This window comes from Strix uralensis, chromosome Z (assembly GCF_047716275.1).
Source record: "Strix uralensis isolate ZFMK-TIS-50842 chromosome Z, bStrUra1, whole genome shotgun sequence".
In the NCBI taxonomy this organism is placed as follows: domain Eukaryota; kingdom Metazoa; phylum Chordata; class Aves; order Strigiformes; family Strigidae; genus Strix; species Strix uralensis.
In genome coordinates this window covers 99,489,578-99,513,064 of record NC_134012.1, presented here as the reverse complement: position 1 = coordinate 99,513,064, position 23,487 = coordinate 99,489,578, and the positions used below count along the sequence as shown (strand labels likewise).

The 23,487-nt window shown below is 41.0% G+C and overlaps 1 protein-coding gene across 3 annotated transcripts in view; it reads left to right on the top strand.

The window, feature by feature from the left end:
- DYM (dymeclin) overlaps positions 1 to 23,487 on the top strand; it is a 226,699-nt gene that overhangs the window by 185,797 nt on the left and 17,415 nt on the right. For all 3 annotated transcript variants that reach the window (XM_074855441.1, XM_074855439.1, XM_074855442.1), the window contains one exon: positions 7,926 to 8,039. In XM_074855441.1, the coding sequence (XP_074711542.1) occupies positions 7,926 to 8,039 (114 nt within the window). The remainder of the gene's footprint in view (positions 1 to 7,925; positions 8,040 to 23,487) is intronic.

Below are 23,487 nucleotides of genomic sequence, written 5' to 3'. Positions count from 1 at the left end.
CAGTCTTTGTCTTGTGGTTACAGCAAAAATGTTTTAACTGGTCTTCCTATCCCTTCAAAAAGTGGCAAATCATGTCAGTTTTACTGTACACATTGAGGGAGCTTGTCTGGGACCATGTCGACAGTACCTGAGAAGAATCAAAATGAATTCCTGTCTCCCAGCCTTTGCTCACGCTCTTCTCTGCAGTGATGGAGGTGGGAGCTCCATCCTTACAGCCATGCAGGATGATATGAATGTCTGAAATGTAGGTATGCTCCAAAAGGAGTCAGAAGATAGTGGAGAAAAAAAATCTTTAAAGGTTTGTCTCAATAAATTCCTAAACTGTATGTTACTGGAATCTGGGAGGGCGTATTCATGGGGAGGATCTCCCAATTCTTGACCTGCTCTTACATTCTTAGTTAAGCATCAACCCCAGCCTGCTCTCAGACAGAATAGTGAGCTGGCCAGGCTTTCATGTGCCCAAGGTAGGTTGTTCAGAGGAGGATGGATCCACCAACTTCCCATGTATCAGGGAGCTCCGTTGGGTTTCAGGCTGCTGTGCTCAATATAATTTGGTGGCCCAAAGCGTGTAAATTGTAGATGTAAATGGTAAATGTTGCAGCTTTTGGTAATGGAAGGGTGGGGAAGAGAAGTTACCTTTCTGAAGCCCCCAAAACACATCTGCAGGGGCTGTGCTATATCCTGACTCCCTCCATTGGTACTTTTTCTGGTCATTACACAGCAGAGATTGTTTGGGTTATCTCCACCCACGCTACAGTGGAAGCATGAGTGTAACTTCCATCTTCAGATGCAACTAGAGGTCCACACGAGCAGAACATGCATGTTATGCTCTTGAGTCACTCTGACATCCCTCTGTGCTTCAGCAAAATCCTCCTTACATTGGATGTAAGATTCTCTAAACCTATATAGTCCAGGTTTGTATTTCATACTGAAATGCTAACAGACAGCATGGTAATGTTCTATATTGAAGAAATCTGACTAAAACACAGAATATGTGCAATCTGCAATGAATTTTGGACCCCAGAAAAGTTGCCAAGTTGCCTTGTCAAGAATGTATAAAATGGGTATGGCATGTCTTGACTTTAATACTTACTGTTTTTACTCTGTTGCACTTAATGTTCTCATAAACCAAACAGGAAGCACAGAAGAGGTGAAAATGCTAAAAACTGGATGCAAATTTAGTTGGAAAATGTACTGAGAGGGTAGTAATGAGTGGTTGATGGTGCAGATAGAAAGGCATCTGCTGTAGTCCCGTGTGGGTACACAAAGGGAGAATAGCCCAGAAGTGTGGTCTAAGTCTCTTTATTCTAGTGACATTTTAGCTGGACTACTCTGGGTTTAGAATCATAGAATTATTTTGGTTGGAAAGGACTTTTAAGATATTGAGTCCAACTGTTAACCTCACACTGCCAAGTCCACCACTAAACCACGTTCCTAAGCATCACGTCTACACGTCTTTTAAATACCTCCAGGGATGGTGACTCCGCCATTGCCCCAGGCAGCCTGTTCCAGTGCTGAATATCCTTTTGATGAAGACGTTTTTCTTAATATCCAATCTGAATCTTCCCTGGTGCCACTTGAGTCTGTTTCCTCTTGTCCTATCACTTGTTACTTGGAAGAAGAGACTGACCCCCACCTTGCTACACCCTCCTTTCAGGCAGTTGTAGAGAGCGAGAAGGTCGCCCCTGAGCCTCCTTTTCTCCAGACTAAACACCCCTATCTCCCTCAGTCCCTCCTGATAAGAGTTGTGACCCTTCACCAGCTCTGTTGCCCTCCTCTGGACACGCTCCAGCCCCTCAATGTCTTTCTTGTAGTGAGGGGCCCAAAACTGAACACAGTGTTCGAGGTGCGGCCTCACCAGTGCCGAGTCCAGGGGTAAGATCCCTTCCCTGTCCCTGCTGGCCACGCTAGTGCTGATACAAGCCAGGATGCACTTGGCCTCGGCCACCTGGGCACACTGCCGGGTCATACTCAGCCAGCACCATGGAAGAAATTCTAGGGAGAAAGAAGGGCTGTAGAAAACAGGATCTTTAAGGACAAATAGCACTGGTGCTGATTAGCCAAAGGAAGGCTAAAGGTGATGTGATATTTTTTCAAATAAATTGCTGCTGTGAAGGGAAAGCGAATAAACTTTTTCACATACTTGTGGATTCACAGGTCATAAGGAAAGACTTTCTAATGTTAATAATAACAAAGCACTGTGGTAGGTTTCCAGGGACTTCAGCATTGGAGACCTCTGGATAGCAGACGTTTGGCAGGATGACATTAGGGCAGAGGACAGAGCAGAAGATGTCTGTAGGCACACAGGAATATGGGGATGGCTCTGCGGCTCCACCAGCTGCTCAGACCAGACAGTTGCCCAAGTTAACTGGTACAGACCTGGTCACAGTAAATGAACCTCCCCTCAGGATTTGGACCGTTCAGGTTACTCTGGAGATAACACATAACCTCTGTGTGCTTCATCATTGAGGCAAAAACGAGCGAATGTTTAAGAGTCATCACTGTATAGAACCACTTTTTTATTGAAAACTACTTACTTGCCTCTGGGTTTTTATAAATAAGCTAAAAATCACTATTGCCAGCTGATTGGGAACATATGGGAACAGTTAATGCTGTACAGAAGAAACTGAAATCAAAATACCTTCTGTTTCCTATTAATTTACTTTTCATTTTAGAAAGTCATCTTAATAGGATATTGTGCATCTTGTTTAGCTAAATGGGATATTATTCCTCTGGATGGTGAACAAAGAAAAATGCTATGGTTCCTGTTCTGGCCTCCTGCAGAAATGTTTCAGCTGTGAACTATCGATATGCCTCTGTTTCAAAGGTGGTCTATAATTTGGTCAGCAACCTCAGATGTGTCAGGAATTTGGTGGAGACACTTCACTAGTAATTTCTAAAGATGAGTGTGGTTCATGGCCATTGTGAGAACTCGCTGGCTTTCATTGCTTTCATATTTCCTATAAGCTAGTGATAGGTACTGTGTGGTTGAACAGGCTTAACTAGGAGCTGCTAGAATTTTGTTTGCAAAATAGTCTGATAGAAATCAGGAGGTCGAGAGCAATGGTTTAGTGATGCAAAGGATTTGGTTGATGCAATTTCCTACTAGGAATTTAATTCTCCAAAGACATTACCCTGCTAGATTTTAAAATCAGTTGAGTTGGCTTGTCTCTGGCATAGCAGCTCCTGTTTCAAGACCTGCAGGGGACATGAGAACTAACCTTTCATGGTTTTCCTTAAAATGCCCTTAAAAAAACCTTGATCTTGCTGATTACTAGAGCCTGGCTAAATACTTCTAAGTGATTTTTTTTTTCTTTTTTTCTCCCCACTCCTACCCACTTTCTTTGCTAGGAGTGGGGAGATGAGAAGAACACAGTACCTTGAAAAGTTCATGTGTCTTTAAACAGCTCCTGATTTCAAGGTGAATCTGAAAAACTTCAGTACTTCAGGTTTGCTGATAAGCCTTTTGTGTTTCTTCTGCTATTGAATCACCTGAAGCCGTTTCATCCCTTCTTAAATCAGCAAGGGTTGGCTTTGCCTCACTTTTGCTCCAGGACAGAGGGTATGACTATCAGATACTGAATGTAGCTGTGATTTATGTTTTTCTAAAGAAGCTATTTAGTTGAAGTGCTAATCATGCGGTACTTAGGGCAAGAGGTTTGTTTTCTCCTTTTCTTCTCCTTTCAGTGTGCAGTCAGTACAGAGTGTGACTCTCCCAGTGACAAACACAACTAGAAATGTAAAATAGCCAATGTCAAAATGTGCGTCTTTCTCTTTTCATCACTTTCTGAAGAAAAGAAGAAAAAAAAAGACAAAGAATCAGAACTTTTTAATTTGGTGCCAAGGTTTTTTTTTTCTCTTTTGCAGAGTTAACCTTGACTGTTGCAGGCAGAGGAGGCAGCAGCGAATCACGCCGTTATTTTTAGCTGGAGGAGAAAGCGAGGAGCTGTTAGTTAGACAGTGGCACTGCCTCGGAATGGGCTGGGGCATCACAGCACTTCAGCATCCTCTGAAAGAATCCAAGTGGAGAAAACATCTTGTCCTTGATAGCTCTGCTGCCTAGTGCATGCTATAGCAAATAGAAATATTTCTTTACTTCAGCTTTTTAGCCCTGTTGAAAACAGTAGATGGGTGAAATAATAGACATTGTGGCTATTCCCCCATATCTTAAAAAAAAATCTGCAGAAACTAAAATGTCTCTTTTAAATCATTATGGCTTTCTTGTAGCACTTTTAGCACTCTGGAAATACTTTGTAAATTTATTGTTTAGAAAACGAAAGGAGTAAAAATGAGTCTTTCAGGGAAAATTGTCCCCTTAAATAGACAAGCTTTATGAAAACCGGTTTTGGAAATCACTATAGAAAACAGTTTCTGTTTAGAGATCTTGATTATATTAACGATATTTTCATACAAAGCCTGGAAATCCGTGAGCTGATGGTGACCAAGCCATGTTGCTGCATCCCCATCACACCACACGGTCGGGGAGCTTGCACAACCAGAATTAGGCTCTCTGCAGCAGGCAAAGCGCTGTAGATACACCATATTATCTGGCCACTGATAAAGTATGCCTGATGAGGGGTTGTCTAATCCAGGATTAGACATGCCTTTTAATCTCTGTTAACATGGAAGCCAGATTGGAGAGACAGCTTTTTAAAACAGGTTATGTTCCTTGCATGGAGAGGGCCTTTCAGCGCCTGGCATGACTTGGATACAGGTAGTTCACAGCAACTCGTTCAGTTTCTTGTTACTCTTCTTCTTAAGCACTCGTTGCAGTTGTTTTCTGGTTTAGACCAGTTGCCCAAATAATTAATGAGAAAAATAATTTTCATAGTATCAAGAAATGGGCACCCATCTCTCAGCCTAATTCATTTGTCCTGTGATCTGCTTTTTTCTATACATTACAGGAATATGCTCAGCACTGGGTTTTAAAGCCTGTGCTAAAACTTGAAACTCATTTAATATTATCCACCCAGTTTGCTTTTTCTGGTTCATTTCCTTTTCAAGTGGACAAGGAGCTGAAGTCTGTTAATTATCATGATTATTTTAAACGCACCTCTGTTACTTAGGTATGGAATATAATTAAATCTTTTTCAAAGGAGAAGGCTACTTTTCCTGATACTGTGTTAAAATTTTTTATATTTTTATATTTGGGCAGATTACTAGGTTAAGTGTTAGACCCTGCTATGGAGAAGATGGGAGTTTGGAGAGTAGGGGTATAATGCTGGATGCTTTTTGATTTTATTACTTATCTAATGGTAATAAGCAAATACCTCTTTTAGGATCTCCTCTGTATAACTCAGGGGTTTTTTCCTTTTATTTCTCTTCTTTTTCCCCTTTTTTTTCTTATTTCACTGTGGGGGGTACTCACTGGGTACCTGAGTATCTCGTGGAGGTACTGTGCTGTCTGGGTTAGAAAGAGAATTACTCCAATTCTATATTGTCTGAAGTAGTAAAGGCAAATAACACTTAGAGATAAGTATTATTATTAAAGTAGATACTTTTAATTTCAGTCATCATTTGCATACCAAAAATAGCCATTCAGTTTTGTGAAATGGTGACATAGCCAGAAAATACTGGAAGCCTATCTCGCTTTTGTTCTTTGTGAAATATAACTCAACCAGGATTAGTACCTTTACCAAAAAAACATAGAAATCTTTAAAAACATGTTAAGATCGGAGGCTTTGACTTTCAAAATAAGACTTGCCAGAATTCAGGTAGTATCTGTGAGCTTCATTCAGTTTTTTATGCATATGTGTTGTGATAGTGTTTTATCCTTTTGATTAAAAGCCGAATATTAAATTTTGCTTATGTTGTGGTTTAGCAGAACTTGAGCTAACAAGGCAGCACTGGTGGGATGGATTCTCTGCATGAGCCTGCCCTGGGCAAGGATAGGTTTCACCGGTGATTACTGACATCAGAGGAGTGTTGAAATGCAGGAAGAAGTTATTTTCTTTCGAAGTTTGTGGGCAACTTTCTCATTCCTCTATGAGCTGTGTATCTTCTACCAGCAATTTGTCCCAGACTCTATGCCAAAACCATGTCAGCCTCACTCCAAGGTCCTCACGCTCTTTGCGCAAGCTGTTTCTTGTCATTTTCCTGTGTAATTTCTGGTTCCTCCCTCCAGCTCCTTTGCTTATGAACTCAGCACATCTTCCTACTCCTGTTTTTTTCAAGGATCAGAGATCACAGCGGTACACCGGGTCCTTATCTGTAAGAATGTAGAACCTACCTGCAGCATCTGCTAGAGGCAGTGAAATTCTCCTGTCTATTCAAGTATGGAGATAATTGTAAGGACAGTACAGAAGGTTAAATCTGGATTTTTTCTTGACCGATTCCCATACTTACATTGTTTAAAACAAAACAGAACAAAAAAACCCCCACCAAAACCTCACAAAAATCCCAAACAGCAGCTTCCCACAAGTGTCATCTGTCTGTCTCACTTGCTCGGTGCTTCAGTTCCTAGGGAAAATTGCTCTGTGATCCAGCAAATCTACCTGCTCAAAACAAGGGCTAGGGTTTCAGGGATCATAAGAGAGGAACAACAAATTTGAATCTCACAGTAATCAAGCCATCAGCTGTCTTTGTTTTATTAACAGCAGCTGAGCTGGGAGGCATAATTAGGGTAATGGTTTCTGGCTCCAGCTGTGTCTCACTACAGAACAAAGAGAGCTCAGCAGAGATTTTGTAGTATAATACACTTTTCCCCCCTTCTACTTGGGAGAATTAACAAAGATTACTCGATGTGCTGTGATTCAGATACAAGTGGACGTTAGTACTTTTCAGAGGAGAGTGTGTCCAAAGCCTACGAGGTGTTGGAGATCCTACCAGCAGCATTGCAGTGAGCGAAAGCTGTGCCTGGCTCGAACCAAGGGGTAACTGGCTGCCCACATGGGCATGGGCTCTACCAAGTGGTTCTGACCATCTTATTGTACTTTCAAGGGACTCTTAAGCAGCTGTTGAAATTTTGCCCCATACCCTTTCTTGCGTTGAGTTTCGGATCCCCTGTGTGACTGATGAGTTCCTTGGGACAAGGGATGGGGTTTGCAAATTGTGCTGTTTTTGGATGAAAGTTGCTATAGAGATGGAGGTTTTCTGATGTCCCACATGGAGAACTGCCAGTGGGGTGTCTGCTTCTGGTGCGACCTACTGAGCTTGGAGAGGGATAAAAGTTAAAGCCTGACCTAACAGTGTTCTAGCTAACAAGGACCAGCTGGGTCACAGAAAAGGGGGTGGGGAGGGAAATATGGTGAAAATCAGCTTGGCCTCACCAGGGAGATTGATGGAGGATGAGCACATTGAGGGGCAACATAGAGGTCCTTGAGCTTGGAATCAGTGATGGGGAAGGTACTTGGGGTACTTTGGGTGATTAATTTGGGGAGAGGAGCTTTGTGGGCTTTTTTTTTTCCCCTCCTCCAGTTGCTGTGGCTTTGAATGCTACAAAACCCCCAGGAAGTCATTTAGACTCTTGTAGTTGTACTGAGATGTTTAATAGTTGTCTTAAAGCCTTCTGTCCAGGACTCATTGAAACTGTAAGGATTTTACTTTAATGCTTGAAAATGAAAGTAAATTTCTAGCCAAACTGTAAAAAGTAGACTGGAAGGCCTCAAAAATCCTGATGTGCAGAAATACTGACAGATAGAAATATATGTCAGTGCATGGTACTTGAAAATGTAAATTTATTAATTCAGCTGTGTGTGTTAAATTGTAAAATCCTCTATCTGTTAAAAATGACTGCAGGATGATACTGATAATTGTGCTCATTTGACATTAACAGAGTCTCCCTGGTTGTGACGCAAGCAATAACATGATTATTCCTTAAGAAGTACAGATACGTTGATGCAGAGAAAGGTGACAGCTTCGTGTGTAAATTAATACAAAGATCTCTTCTTTTCTTTTTATTTATGTGCTCTGATTTTTCATTCCAGGTGATCAGCTTTTTCAGTTCCCGATTAGAGCAAGCTGGAGCTGAGCTGTCAGTGGAGCGAGTTCTGGAAATCATCAAGCAAGGAGCTGTTGCTTTGCCCAAAGACAGGCTAAGAGTAAGTGATCAAGACCTCATCAATTAAAGTGTACTGTTCCAATCAATTACATACATACCCTTTCTATCCGTAACGTCACAGCATCATTTCTGCTGTCAATAGTGACTGATAAGGGATTACATTGTAGATTGCCGTGTGTCTGTGTTTTAATTTAAATTATTAATTTGTGCTAAATGTTTGGGTGAGTTTTCTTGATTAGTTATTAAATTGAAGCGTGTGAAGGAATTGACATTTGTTGAAGCTAGGGTTTTCTTCATCGTATCTTCAAGATGCAGTTTCACCTCTCCATTGTTTAGTTAAGCTGTAATCAAACTTTGATCATTGGGGTTTTTTTGTTAACTTGTTCTTCTTGCTCTTGTGTTCTGCACCTCCATCTGGGTCTATATAAAATGCTACAAAGATAAATTGCTGGGACTTTAGTTAAGAATTAACCAACCTAGTGAAATCAGTTCAGGACCTGTAGGTCTGGTCAACATGACGACGAGCTTTCTGTGTAATCCTGACAAACCCCTTCGTTCCCTTCTGAGAATCTCTCAAATCTCGTGAGGGATTTACCAACTTGACAAGTTTTGTGAGGCTAAAATGGCTGTGTGACACTTAACTACTTCAATAATGAAATCCGTAAGTAAATGGGAGTTACGTATGTTCTTCAAACACACGACGAATTTTCCTCCTCCATTATGCCAAGTGTATTTTAAATACTGCTTGCTTTCTGCAGAATCATTTTTGTTCCTGCTCCATGATAAGAGAGCGAGAGGAGCTTCTCCAGACCCATTTCTTTTGTGGTAACTTTAGGAAAATATCATCTGATAAGTCACACTGAGTACACGTGGCCATTGGTGACGGCTGGTAATTTATTTATACCCTGATAATTTTAAAACACCCAGTGGGAATTGTCTAGCTGTCTGCATATACTAATGTCTTTCCTACAGTTCCCCGTGTCCCTGAGACAGCACGTATTTGATCACTCAGACTGAATTACTTTGGGAGAGATTGGTCTAGAGTCCGAGTCCTGAGCCGCAGTACAGGAATAGCCTCAGTAACACCAGAGGTGTTGTTGGATCCAAATCCAGCCCTTCAGGTTGTGTCCTTGGTACACTACGATGCTGTGAGTGCAAACACTGGACCTTTTGCTTTTTCTATGATCTTATTCTTACATGCAGGTAATTAAAAGCTGTCATATTAAGAGGCTGCAGCAATTCCTTCTTGACATAGAGCCATTGATAAATATATTCCCTGCTTACAAAAAAAGAAGGTTTTATGAGTTAGTTACTGTGCCAGATGACCTCCGTGTTGGGCCACGATTTAAAGAAATGTTGTTTCTAGAGTGATGTCCCATCAAGGTTACATTTTGTGCATTAGTGATACACAGGGATCAAAATGACATGTTTATATTGCCACTTAAATCAACAGATCAAAGTTTTTATCAAGGGCCAAGTTCTATAAGTCCTCACCGAACAGTCGAGTACTTCCAATTTTAAGGATGCTTATAGTGTAGAGCACTTGCCTTTCCTCTGAAGGACTTCAGTTTGGGGGCAGAGTTGCCAAGTGAACACAATCAATCTGGCACATAATTCTTCTACACTGTCCACTTCCACCTACTGGATTTTATCATTTTTTCCAAATCCGTTTGCTGAGCAAACAGTTGGGCCAGAGCAGGTTAATCCTGCACGGAGAAGAGTTGATGACACTGACCTTGGTATCTGTAATGTCATGCATTAATTTGTAAATGCACACAGCATCATTATGTAGCAGTGATGATGAGCAGCATGCAATTCCCTCCTGTAGAAGTGACCTTGTGAGTCTTCGTGCCCTCTGTCCTTGTACCTCTCTCCTAGGAGTTTGCAGTTCCTCAGGCCTTCCACTTCAGTCTCTGAGGTTTTCAGGGGAAGCTTTTCTAAAGCCCGACAAAATCATATTAAGATCAGACTAAAGATATAGTTACGCAACAACTCTGGCAACTCTGAGGTATTTCAGCAGCTAAATAAAGGAGAAAGCTTTAATCCACATGTCTTTAATGACATTCTCTGGGCATGTCTGGATGGGTGGGAGCAGCCCTACCCACAGTCGCTTTGCATGCACAGTAGGCTCCGTGGCTGTTCACATCGCTACGCTCACATCTGCGAGCTGGAAGCTGTCTAGCTGCGTAGACCAACTAATACTGCCTGCTGAAAGGACAATTTTCTAACACAGGCTGGTTTGGGCACAGCCGATTCAGAGAAATAGCTTCTGGATAGGGGTTGGCTTGTGCCTGGCCAGCTTGGACAATGTGTGGAGGAATTATGGGTCTATTGCATCTGGGTTGACATGACCTACATGTAATTGCAACGTGCAAAGCTGTGGGGTTTAATCCTTAGAATATATAGATCGACTTTGCAGTTAGTTGCTAATGAATTCTTAAGCCATCCTTGCCTTTTGCCATTATGTACTGAAGTGTTCTAAAATGCAAGAGACCCTGCAGAGATATTACTCCTACCTCCTAGAAATTACCATCTTCAGCTGAAGTGCTCTGGGGGAGGCGGTTGAAACACAAAGAGGTTTTGGTTTGGAAAAATGAGGGCTGAAGCTCACTTGCTTCCCTGAAGTCGAGAGAGTGGTGGGCTTTTTTTCTTATGTATAAGTAACTAATGTATGGACAGATAAATATAGTGAATGTTTTTAAGTTGCTTATCTTGGCCTTTTTGAGGAAGTGAGCATTCAAGAGGTGTTACATGTATTCAGTATGTTGCTTAGACCATGGTTCAAACATGAATAAACATCAGCTAAAAATAACAACACTTTGAGCCACGATCCTGATCTGCATAATGGAGCTTATCAGTTTTGTAGCACACCCTGGTACTCCTGCTCCCTTTTGCTGTGGGAAACAACATGGGATGCAAAATGGGCATGTGTGTTAGCAGTAGGCCATATATATATATACACACATATATATGTTTGTGTGTGTGTTAGGAAAGATGTCCTGCATTTTCTTAGTAAATAATTATCGGGAAATGGGAGATCTAACTCATATTTTCGTTCCAGTCTCGGAGTAGTCTGACCGGAGACAAACAATATAATTAACATTATTTTAAGCATATGCTTTTAGCCATGTACTGTGGAAGGCAGGGAAAGTCCAAGCCGAGTAATTAGCCTTTTAGAAGACTTCTGCATAAACAGAGAGATAAAGGACAGGTGCTGAAACCAAGAGCTGGTTATTTCTCCTTCAGTCTGTGGGAGGAGATAAATGAAGTTAATATGCCCAGGATGGAGGCAGAAGCCATGGCGTGGAGATAGAGCTGTCTCCTTCGCAGACAAGCAGCCCACAATCCAGACTCCCTGTTTCATTGCAGGAGCTTATTAAAGGCAATTTAGAGATCATAGTGATAGGTGAAAATTGGCCTCATTCTTTCTTTATTTTTATTTTTTTAACGTTCTGAGGCTGCCTTTCTTCCCTTTGGTGAAGTATCTGTACTTCAGGATTAGGAGCATGAGAGAAGTGGGACTGTGTATGGAATCTGCGAGTTATCTCAGGATTTCAAGGGGAGTTAGCCAGCAGATAACCACTCTTTTACAATAAGTGGGAAAACTTGTTTCGAATGTCAGCTAGTGACTGGAAGCTGACATTCGGGTTCATGGAATGATCACACTTGGGAGGCTGCATTTAGTGCTTTATAAAAGAAAACTTCCCATTAGCTAAGCGACTTAAGGCAGAGATTTCATTTTCATTAACAAATTCTGGCTGCTTTTATTTTTCTGCTATTCCCTTTCTTGCTGTGTCAATGAGTATTTTGTCATCTGTGCATTCAGTCATGTGTTCTTCATGTGCAATGCAGACATGCCATTATGCCATCAACTCATGTCTTTTAGGTATGGTACGAAATTTGATATTTATTGAAGTGCATTCTAGTTCCACAAGCATTAAAATTTCACAGAATATGTAAAAGGAGCAGAGGTAAAAGCCTTCAGTCTCTTGACAGAGTAAGTTTCGCTTTAGGTGTTAAAAGCACTTCTGATATGTTTCCCCTTTTATTAACGATGTACTTCCAACTCCTTCAACTTGCATTTATTTCATTGGAGAAAGCCCCTAATCATGGAGGCACCAGAGCTCAGGGGAAAAGAGTAAATTGTCATCAGAATGATGGTAGCTGGGCCTGAACAGCTTTGTGTCCCAGCACATCACCCCGCTCCTGGGGAAGCAGCACCGACACCAAAAGTTCAGCTACCAAAAATGTCATTAAAATAACATGGTTATTGACTGAGGTAGCAGTGAATTTGATGGGGAACGTCAAAGAGCAGGTACTTTCAATTCTGAAAAGAAGGGATAGCCATAAAAGAAGGTGCGTGTGAAGTCTCCAAAACTGAGGCAGTCTAAACAGTCTCTTGGTTTAGCTACGGAGCTCTCTCAGGAAAGGTTGTCCTGCTTCTGCAGATGCTCCTGCTGGGGAGCAGACGTCATCTGTTCCACGCAGTCACTGGTACCGTCACACCATGCAGAGGGACAGGGGTAGCACGCAATGCCCCATATCGCGAAGGAAATTGGTAACATTTTATGTGTATGCATCCTACCTGACGTGATGTTGATCCTGAGAGAACATCCCTTGCCCCGTCTTTCATTACAGTTGCTCCTGATGATGGGTTTTTTTCCCACAGTCCTGATGTCCTTAGTCCTCAGTGGTTGTTATTTGGCCCCAACAAGATGTTAGCTTCAGAATTCAGACCAGTGGTCTTTAATAAATTAAACCTTGGGGCAGATCTGTAATTCCTAAGCGATGTACAGCTTTCCTGCATTTGTTTTACTGCTGTAACAGCACCTCACTACCACGAGTTTTAGGTAGAAGACTTCACAGATTAACTCTGTATGTCACTATAAAGAGGTAGGGCCAGAGGACTTACGGAGACCAGCACCTCCTTTAGCTCTAGGGTGTAGCACTAAGCAAGAGAGACAGAAAACTTCCTTTAAAAAATAAATTCATCAAATTCTTCCTGATATTTAGGTTTTTCTGGCTGAAGGGTCAAAGATCTTATTATAGTGGAAGCTGATTGTGTCTAACACATCCTCAGGTCTGACACTAGGCAGGCATCTGTAATACAGGCTTCCTTTGGCTGACCCTCAATTGCTGTTAACCCTTAACCTGGAGAAGATCGGATTAGTAAGAGAAGTGTAAGAAACTTTTAAACAAAGTGCTTTTGGGGCCTTTCCAAAGCACCGAACATATGCTAAGAATAATATTTATGGATTGTATATTTCCTCTGACAATTTATACCCTCAATTAAGATGTCAAACTTCCCTGCTTCCGTGAGCTGACCTGTAAGTGATGAACAATAATTCACAGTTCTTTTGAAGGCATTCATTTTAGAGGTCAGATTCTCAGACACCTCAGGTAAAGAATATACTCCGCATCCCTTGAGAAATATGATTTCGGGTAATCAGAACTCCAGGAAAAATGATCTTGAAAGTTTTGATGGGCTTGTGGTCACAAAGTAACTTATCATCCTGAAGCTGTGAGCAGGCAGTCAAAGACCTGTCGGCACTCAGCTGACTCTGGCTAATCTTAAAGTGAGATTATAAACCTGTCTGCCTGTCTGAACCAGGGCAAACCCTTATGCAGGTGCTCTTCTACTAATATAAGACCAACGACTTAAATGACTTGAAACTAAACTGAATGACACCACTTTATAATAAATATCTCTAAACAGGAGTTTATATCATTTAGCTCTGCTTAATTAGATGGTGCAAGCTTGTGTGTAACCAAGATCTAAAGTATGTGAAAAATATTAGGGAAAAACTGTGACTATTATAGTACTTAAAGTTAGATACTTGCTGTCGTACTGCAACATATGGGAATTCTTGACTGGATTTCAAAAACTTACAGAAAGTAAGTCAGAAGTCAGGCTCTTAACTCCATCATCCCAGAAGAGGGCCAAAACTTTGGGGCTATAGTTCAGAAATAAACACCACCATCACTTTTAAACATCTGTATGATAATCCACATAAATTTGTCCGTAGTAGGAGGTAAAATTAGCTAGTTAGAGTATATAACATGGTAACAAATTTTGCAGTGAGGGCCATGTATATTTTTAAACAAAACTGCAACCCTTATGCTTGTTTGACCATTTTTCTTATATACCTGTTTTTGGGGTTTTTTTAACACTGAAGAAGCCAAGGGCCAAAGCAAATTAGCTTTAACATCTGTGGATTCAGTGTCTTTGAAATTTGGTGACTCCTTTTGTTCCATAGTTAAAAGTGGCTTTCAGCAGTCTTTAGAGAGACTTGTTTGTAGCTGTGTATGATGCAAATACAGTTGATGAGTTGGATTGAATACTAACAACACTTCATTTTCAGAAGCATTCTTCTTACAAGATAGAAGAAATTGGTTAACTTAGAAGCTCTAGGGAAAGTGAAATAAATTACACTTCAGTCCTTTGAAATGTAGTTTGACTTCAAACTTGTGATCCATGGTGCTTCATATTGCTGGGCTCAAGACATTTAAAATGTTGTCATAGTCTGGTAGCGTTGGTGAGTCACTTACTAAAGCATATTTATTTATTTTTCAAAATCTGCTTTAATATTTTTAAGTAAAAAACCAACCAGAACTCTTTTATACACTTACCATTGCAGTAAGCGTTTGCATGGGTTTTGAATGTCATACATGTCAAGATTTGGTTTTCTTTGGTGTGGCGTAAGACAAGTCCTTTTGCACATAAGGTCTTGGTTACAGCTGAGTATATTATGTGTTTGCATGCTGCCAGGTCTAACAGCGGTGGTGTGGACCGTGGCATTCACAACCTCTCGTTGGCACTCCCAAAGAGAGTTAGCTAACGCTGTAACCGATACCATATTTATATGTTACTCTCAAGGCTATTTGAAAAGGGGATGTGCTCTCCGCCTCTCCCCAGCTGTCTTCTGAATGTGAAAATTATACAGTATTGCATTTTTTAAATTATTTTTTTAGCATTAGGGGGAAGGGGAAGGGACCAAAAAAACCCCACCCCTCAAATGGCTTAAGGAAACTTGATTTTTCAAATGTGAATGCTCCTGAGAACCCAAACAACTTAGGTTTGCTTTTACATAGCAGCTGTCAGTCAATTTTGGAATTAAAAGCAGCTTTTTAACTTTAGTTTACTTCAGTGGTTAGAAATTCTTCCATGGGGGTGGAGAAAAATAAACAGTAACTTTTGGCATTGTTGACTAGAACAAGAAAAAAAAAAAAGGCTATTTTATTTTGCTTGTCTGCCTGGCACAGAGTTAAAAACATACTAAAGCTTTTCTGACACCTCCCTATTGAAGAGTAATATAAACAGTATTGCAGCATCAGCATCGGAAAATATGCATTAGCAAACTCTTGAATCTCGGCTCTTTAAACTGTTTCTCATGTAATATCAGTTTCTTACTGTAAAGGAGCCAAAAAATCTCTTTGAACAGAAAATAATAATCATGCTTTCAACTTAGAGCACTGTATAAAGCTTTTTTTCACAGATCAAGAATAAATGGAGAACTTCAACCTTGTTTTCTTCCTAGTCACTGAAGCATTCATTGCTGTATCCTAATGCTTCAGAGATCCATGGGAAAAATCCTGCTCTCACTGGAGAGTTTTTCTGTTGGCTTCAACAGTCTTAAGGTATTCAAGCCATATCTTCATGCTTACGAGGTGCTACCAGGCATGATGTGAGCAGGATGTGGTGGGGAACATGTGGCTCATCGTGACTGGTGTTAGGAGGGAAGAGGGACTGTGCTTCACTTTTCTCTGTCCCCTTTCTCCCTCATTTCCCTGGATGCTCTTCTGCAGGAGTCTCACTGATTGAGCACTAGCTCAGAAAATTGAGAAGATGTGTCCTAGCTTTGTCTCTCCTGTGCTGCTTTAAAGGACAGCATAGGACTGGTATTTTGCATTGCATCACTGTAGATGTAAGGAGACCAGCCCCATCACCTGTATCTGCAGTAGTTCAGAGGGCTACGAAGCAAAGCTGTCCATGCCTCTGTAGGGCAGTCATGCCCACAGTGGTCAGCAGCCTGGTAAAGATCTCACAGCATGAGATCTTTGTGTTTCTTCCTGTGCTGTGTGCGAACAGAGCTGCAAAAATGAGTCTCTGAGCTTCAGCCAACTTGGTTGAAGTGGACTGAGAGAAGCAGCTGAAGGAGCAAAGAGAGGGAGGTAGAGAGCCCTGTTAACTAGTGAATGATCAGCTTGAAGGAGCTGGGAGTGAGTCTCGGTTACCCACAGGAAATCCATTCGGCTTTTGCGAGCTCCCGTGTTGAAATGGGTGGTAACATGTGAACCATTCAGTGAGTCTTGTACAGGTTATGATTGAAATAAGGCACTGATGGCTAAATTGCTTCGCTGTGCTTTGACTCCTTGTCTTAGAAGTAGTATATGAATACTAATATTACAGTGCTGCTTTTTGCTTATGTCAGCCAGTCTATAGTATACCATACCCAGCAGTATTATCCTCCATTTTAACGCCACAGCTTGAAGAGAGAAGAAAGTAGGTTATGGGTTTTCCTGCTGTAGCGTTTCTTGATCGCTCTGCAATGATGTGTGTGGAGTCATTGCAATATTTAGTGAAAGCATAGTGGTAGTTCAGAAACTATCGAGGATACATTCAAAGGCAGCAGTATTGTGAATATCAAAATACTCTGAAAGAAGAACTGATCCTCTTCATGTCCCTTTCGGGCACATTCTCATTACTTCTCTTATTTGGGGTCTAAAATGTTCATTAAATAACATGACTAAAGTCAGAGAAAGAGCAACAGGGATGGGAGTCCTGGAGTTTGTTTGTTCTAAGTGTAGTGTGGTGTGTCTGGAGTCGTGCCCCGGTGTTCCTCCAAGGCCATGTGCCTTGTTTGCAAACCTAGGTAGATAGTTAACATGGAGAACTGTCTTTTTTGATATTATCAGCTTGTATTTGTCACAGTCTTGAGCAGAATGAATCAAAGATCCCAGCAAAGCAATGAGTAGTGGTGGTGTGATAAAGAGCAGAATGAGTCAAGTGAGCAGCATTTTCCTTGGGAGCAAGAAAGAATTTGTGCCAGGCTTTCCAGAGAACTAGAAGATGCAATAAAACTGAATTCAGACACTTTGGTTGAGAACAAGCATAATATTTCTTTAGCTTCCCCAACTTCCTTTTTAGATGTTTTGTTTTTCAGTGAAATGATGTTCTGCATCCCAGCAAACTCTAGAACCAACAGTACTTTCTCCCTGTCACTGTGACATCTGGTTGTGCTGGAGTAGCTAATCAATTGCAGACGTTGTTACTATTATAAGCCGGCAAGCCACTTGAAAAGTTACCCAGGATTTTGGTAATGAAGGGCCTGAAATTATTTGAGCTAGGTTTTTTTCCTTTTATCTTCCCTTCAGGGGTCATCAGACTGGCAATTTTCTTTTTTTTTTTTGCAAGCTCAAACTTTAGACTTTTAAAAGTTCAAATCTATGTGTGTCAAGCTACTTGACTTTCTTGTAAAAATGATGGCGTTGTGGATCAATTTGTAATGTAAAAGTGAACAAACATTCAGGTTAACTCGGTATGAAAAGATAGCTTTTAAATAGATCAGAAACTCACTGTTGAGTTTGTATTGAGGCACATTTGTCATTTTGCAATTAGGCTTGATATTTACTGTTAACATTCAGTAAGACTATCAGTCACATTTATGAGGCTAACTTTTCAAAAAAATCAATTTATAGTTTAAAACTGAGAATAGTTGGAGAGTGACGTTCAGCTTTCCACGCGACGCAGCCTATAGCTCCTATTGCAAATGCATCCTTCACAGTCTCACTAATGCCAAAATCTATCCAATAATGGATGATTTATCCTTCTGTATTTGGCTCTTTCCTGTTGGAAGGGCGGAGGGGAGATTCTAAACTCCAGAATACCAAAGTCACTCCTAGCACTTGGCTTTAAAACGCATAAACAACGCAGACCATTACATCCCAACGCCTGTTTTATACAACCGTGTGTTTTCAGCACGGTTGCTTAAAGTCGAATATAAGGCATGTGCTGGACCTGGTTTATTTTTGCAGGGGATCCCGCGTGTTGATGAAGTGCTATCACGTTGCGCCGCAGCTCCGGCTCGAAATGGAGTCTGGCAGCACCGGCGTTTGGATGGTGCCGTTTGGCTGGGCGGCGATAAGCAAAGAGACAGTCTGGCTCCTTCCAGGAGCCTCTCGGTCATGTCTGAGCTCTCGGCAGTTCCCAAAGCCTCTGGCTGACTTTCCCCTGTGGACCGTTCATTTATCAGGAAATGAAATTGGTTACAGGATTTCGCACATTGCCAAACCTCACTGACGAAATCGGGTTCGTTCCTGCTTTCAGAAGTAAGAAGAATGCGTTAACTCTTTGTGCTTGGTACTTGTTTTCACTGCTTTTGCTGAAAAAAAGCCAGGTTCCTTCAGACTTTTAAAGGTTTCTGGAAATTGCTGACACACTTTCACCGTATATGAATATGCTACCAATGCAGCGGAATTGGTAATTTTACCTGTTTGTTCATTTGCAACATGGTTGCCACTGTCTTCATCAAGATTGTTTTAGGACAGGTGAATTATTTTAATTTGAGATTTGCCTACTGCATTCAGTGTGTTCTTGCTTGAAATATGTCATCCAAAGTAGAAGAGGGAAAATTAAGATTTATTAAAAATACAAACAATCCTTTGTTGTTTACAGGGAGGTTTTAAGGCAGGTTATATAACTTATAGATGCTTAATCAGAATTGAATAGAAATGTATCTTTAATTATGCAGATAGGATGACAACAAAAAAAGCAAACAGAGTGCAGTTGTTTCTGAAGGTATTGCTGCGTTTGCATGTAGTTAGAAACCCGGTTGTCTTACAGCAATGTGGCCATTGCTTTTTTTAGATGCTATTTGGATGTCACTATCTTTCATTATATGTCAAGTTTTCAGCGAACTCCAAAAATCTAATGCACTTTTAAAAATCCAAATGCGTATTTTTCTGAGACTCGCCAGACATCAGGCTGCTCTGAAGTTCGTAGGGTAGCGCTGGTTGGCAGTCACTTCTGCACAGGCAAATTCTCAGTGGGGCAGATTGCAGTGAGAAATAAGAGCCATTTTATTGTTATTAATCTATTTATATTGATTTAATTTTGCATTTATCCAGGGGTCAACATCTGTCTCTTAAGACCCTGTAATTTTTGTCCCCAAGTAGCTGAGCTAACTGCTGTCATTCTCCTGTTGCAATACTGTGTTTTTGTGTTTAAGAGGGGATGGAGAAATGACCATTAGCAACTTGTCCACTGATGGGTGCAGTTGGCTGTTTCTATATCACTTGAATCATTTCAGTTTGTGCAATGATGTGTTGCAGTGGGAGCATTTCTATTGTAACATATCAATATGTTTTAATGCAATCAATAGTTGTAACCTCCTGTGTATGAAATTAATAATCCCAGAGGTAAAGCACAGTGCACATATGGTAATTATTATGTCTGGAAGTGGTTGCTGCATTAATTGATAGCAGTAGCAAGTAATACAACCTTACTTAATTTCATTGCTTCTTATATGAAGATCGTGTGAACAGAATTTTTGCGCTATATTATATCAAAGTTCTTTCTCCTTTTTATTTAGAACAGATCGCTGTGAAAATGTTTAGACCTCCCTTAGCTCATTTAGCTTTGTTACAATTTTGGATCCTTTGTCCGTAAACAAGAAGTTGCTGAAAACAGCTTGTTTGCAACCTATGCAAGCACCATATAAGTCTCATCTACCACTCGCTGAGGCTCGGTTGGTGTCACGGGATCAGCGTGCGGCTGGTGCCAGCGAGGGACCCCCTTCACAGCCTGCATCCTGCAAGGCTAAGCCACTGCGGAAGACAAGTAGATGACCTGGCCTCATTGCTGACATAACTGAGCCTCGTAAAAATCAGCTGCTTTCAAAGCTGTGTCTACAGCTGAAGTTAACTTAAAAATATGACAAATTTAGCATTCCTTGCTTTAAAAAAAAGTGGTTTAGTAGTATAAATATGACTTTCATTAAAAAAAACAGATGTTTTAAAATAGCCTACCCTGTACAGTACCTATATTGGTCCTTTCTGTTCTGAACTAGGGAAGCCAGAAGATTGCTAAGGGCTGTGAATGCTTGGAGATCCCTCATGTCTGTCGATGAGAGGTTATTGATGGTTAAGGCAAAAGAGACACTAACACTCAAATCCACACTTGCTTTATGTGTTGAAAAAAACAGTGAACCTGTCATGGTCCCCAAAAGACCATTACTGTCATCAGGCAAAGTTCCAAACAGTTTAATCCTGTTTCTTTCTTCAACCTTGGGATAAGATCTTCATTCTCTTTAATACCTAAAAGATAAATAACTGGCTGAAAGTAGACTAATTTGGAGTAATAGGTAATAATAACCATTGAATTGTATAAATGCAAATACATTGTAGGAATACCTCATATGTAGGGTTTTCAGAAGCACTGATGAGACGTTCAATTGGCTTCAGGATTATGGTGGCAGTTACTTTCTTTTTAAATCCAATATTTTATGTGTTTTGATTGTCTCCTTTACATCCTGCTCATGGTTTGATCAAGTTCTCTAGGAAAGATGCATCCTGTTCTACACAGGGCTTTGTTTATCTCACTGGAATCCAGAGGAGCAAATTTCATCCAGAGATGAAGGAACGCAGCAGGAGCTGGGTATTGCACAAGACACCAAGGTAGCTTGGGAGGGTGGTGCCTTGGGTGAGTGACTTGAGTAACAGTGATTCTGCAGTTCAGGAATGAGGTGCATTGGCCAAGATGAAGATGAAGGGTGGGCTAGCACAGGACACTCCTATTCCCAAGCTGTTGTCTACATGGAGACTAATATTTACATGGAGGCTTAATGTCTGTCCCCTCCACCCCTGAAAACTCTTCCAGTTACCTTCTGGAAGCTGCATTCTGGACTCAGTCACTTCATTCCAGAGTAATTGCTTTCTTCACAAAGCTGAACAATTATACTGGAATGAAATTGCCTTATTCTGGAGTTACCATAGCTGCTTCAGAGGAGCTATTCAATAATACTGTTATGCAGGTCAGCCTTCCACAGAGGTCTGGACAGTGTTTTGGTTATCCAAAACCAGTTTTGAGAATCAACTGAAATGTTCAGATGACAAGGTCCTCTCTACCCAGCCAAGAGACATGTAATACGTAATAACAACAGTTTAATTTTATAAATGCAAATATAATATTAATACAATTATATATTCTGTTAGCAATTCTGAGACTAATTCTTCAAACCAAGAAAAATGTAGAAGGGAAAATAAACCCTTTTAGGAGCAGGGTGATCAGCACTGCAGGAGTTTTGCTGTTCCCCCATGTGTTTCTTCTGGGGTTGTCTCCACTTTGCTGTCACCTGGGTTTAGTCCTGTCACTGCTACACAGAAATGTAACTGCAGTTATAGCCCCATACCCAGCCAAGCTGATTAATGTCTCAGCCTTGCCTGTGGCAGCTTGTGGATTGTAATTAACTGCTTCCCATTAAGACAACAGATGAGAATTCATGCAGTTACATGCAGAGGCTTTAGAAGATGGAATAGTGTCCTGTAACAGCAGTTACTAAAGGGTTGTTTTTTTCTTTCTGACCCAGGATTAGACCATCAAGAAACTATTGATGTTGTAAAATTAAGAATTCCTTTGAATTGGATCAAGAGCAGAACTGGGGTCTGGGCAGAACAGGAGAAGGTGGAGGGTTGGTTATCAAGATTTTCAAATGTATCATGTGGCCAGGTAGTAATAAAGTTGTTTATTCATGTTTGTGATTAAAGTTCATAACAAAAAAAAAAAAAAAAAAAAAGGCGTGAAAGAGCTGTTCAAGTAGCCTGGGAAGGAGCAGCACTGATAGGAGCATAGAACTGGCTGTTCAGCATTTGTGAAGGGTTTAGTTAGCATCCTTTCACCCCTGGTGATAAAAACTAGGAAGGGAGTATGAAGGAAAGTATAATGAACGATAATGAAGAAGGGGCAGTTGTACTCTTACGGAGGCTAGTTACCTCTTAACAAGTTAACATTTGCCTTTTCTCCAGAAATAGAGCAACAAATACAAAATTGGGGTTATATAAAAATATCCAGGTATCTAAATATGAATCTTAAGAAATAAATATGTAATTCTTCATGCATCCTGTGGGGAGCAGAAAAATATTTTGGTAATGGACACAAGGGAAGTCCATTGCAATGATGTCCTCCTCGCTTTAATCAGAAGAATCTGGTTGTGTTCTACTGGTGGCATAGCATGAGAGGGGCCCTTCAGCAGCATCTTCATTGTGTCTGGTGAAAGATGCCCCAACCAGTTCTTACCCAGGAGGCGGCTGTTTTGCAGTGATGAACAAGGAACCATTGCTGTTAAGAATATTGTTTTGGAGGAGGAAAAAGTGGTGAGTGGTGGCATTTTCCTACTGTCACCCAGGATGAGGGATGTTTTCCTCCGTGTTGCTGCTCTCCAAATGGCGGAGTGTCCTTGCACAAGGCATTGCTGGTGGTGATAAATGTGAGGCCTGATGTTAGGTGCTCTGCAAACTTTGTGGAGGGGAAGAGGTCAGGAGATGACATACAAACTCCAGTCACTAAAAGGAGCGTGGATTGCCAGAAGAGATCAATCAAATATTTCTTTATTCAAAGCTGAAGTCTGGTCTTGGCCTTTCATTGCACTGTGAAATGAGTGTAGTGACAGAATATGATTTTTCCATGTGAGTGCTTGGGAAGCTTCACTGCCTGTCAGTGCCTCTACTTTGATTTATCTGTGCAATTTAAAAATAAATAAATATTCACTAAATTTAATTTTTTCAGTGGCACAGAGAGAGATAGGGTATTCACTTACTCTATAGGAAGTAAGGTCATATGTAGAGACTTCAAGCAGAAGAATTTAAATTTTACACAGATTCTAATACGAAACAGTCTTTTTGTACCTGGTTGTTTGTCGCCAGCTACATTAAATCACTTGATTTCATTGGTTTAAGGAAGCTACTGCAAGAAAGATAGAAAATGTAAGTAAGGCAGAAAACAAGCACTGGAGAAATGAGAGGATGGGAAAGCAGAGTGCGAGACTTTCCAAGTCGCTCCCCGTAGTAACAGATCTCTGACACTGGTAAACAACATTTTGCACGTGTACGTTTCTCAAAGCTACTTCCATTCTGCTAACCGCTCGCCTGCCACATCATTTGAACTCTCTTAACCTTCAAGGATGATCCCATTTTTTGAAAGAGAGCACAGACGAGCTTCCCTGCCTGGAGCTGCAGAGCTTTGCTGGCATCATAGCAGCTTGGCAGGATCCCAGCACTCATGAGCAGCCCATAACTCCCCATCCAGTACATCTTACAAGAGGGCTCCCAGCCAGAGCCCGTCCCCTGTTAACTTAGGAGCTATACATTTGCTCAAGCTAAATAACATTTCCCAAGTTTCCCTCCTCCATACCCTAGAAAGCCACCCTATACTTTTATTACAGTTTTTGCTGTGACTAAATCTGCTTCGCATGTGTTGTGCAGCTTTCCCTTAC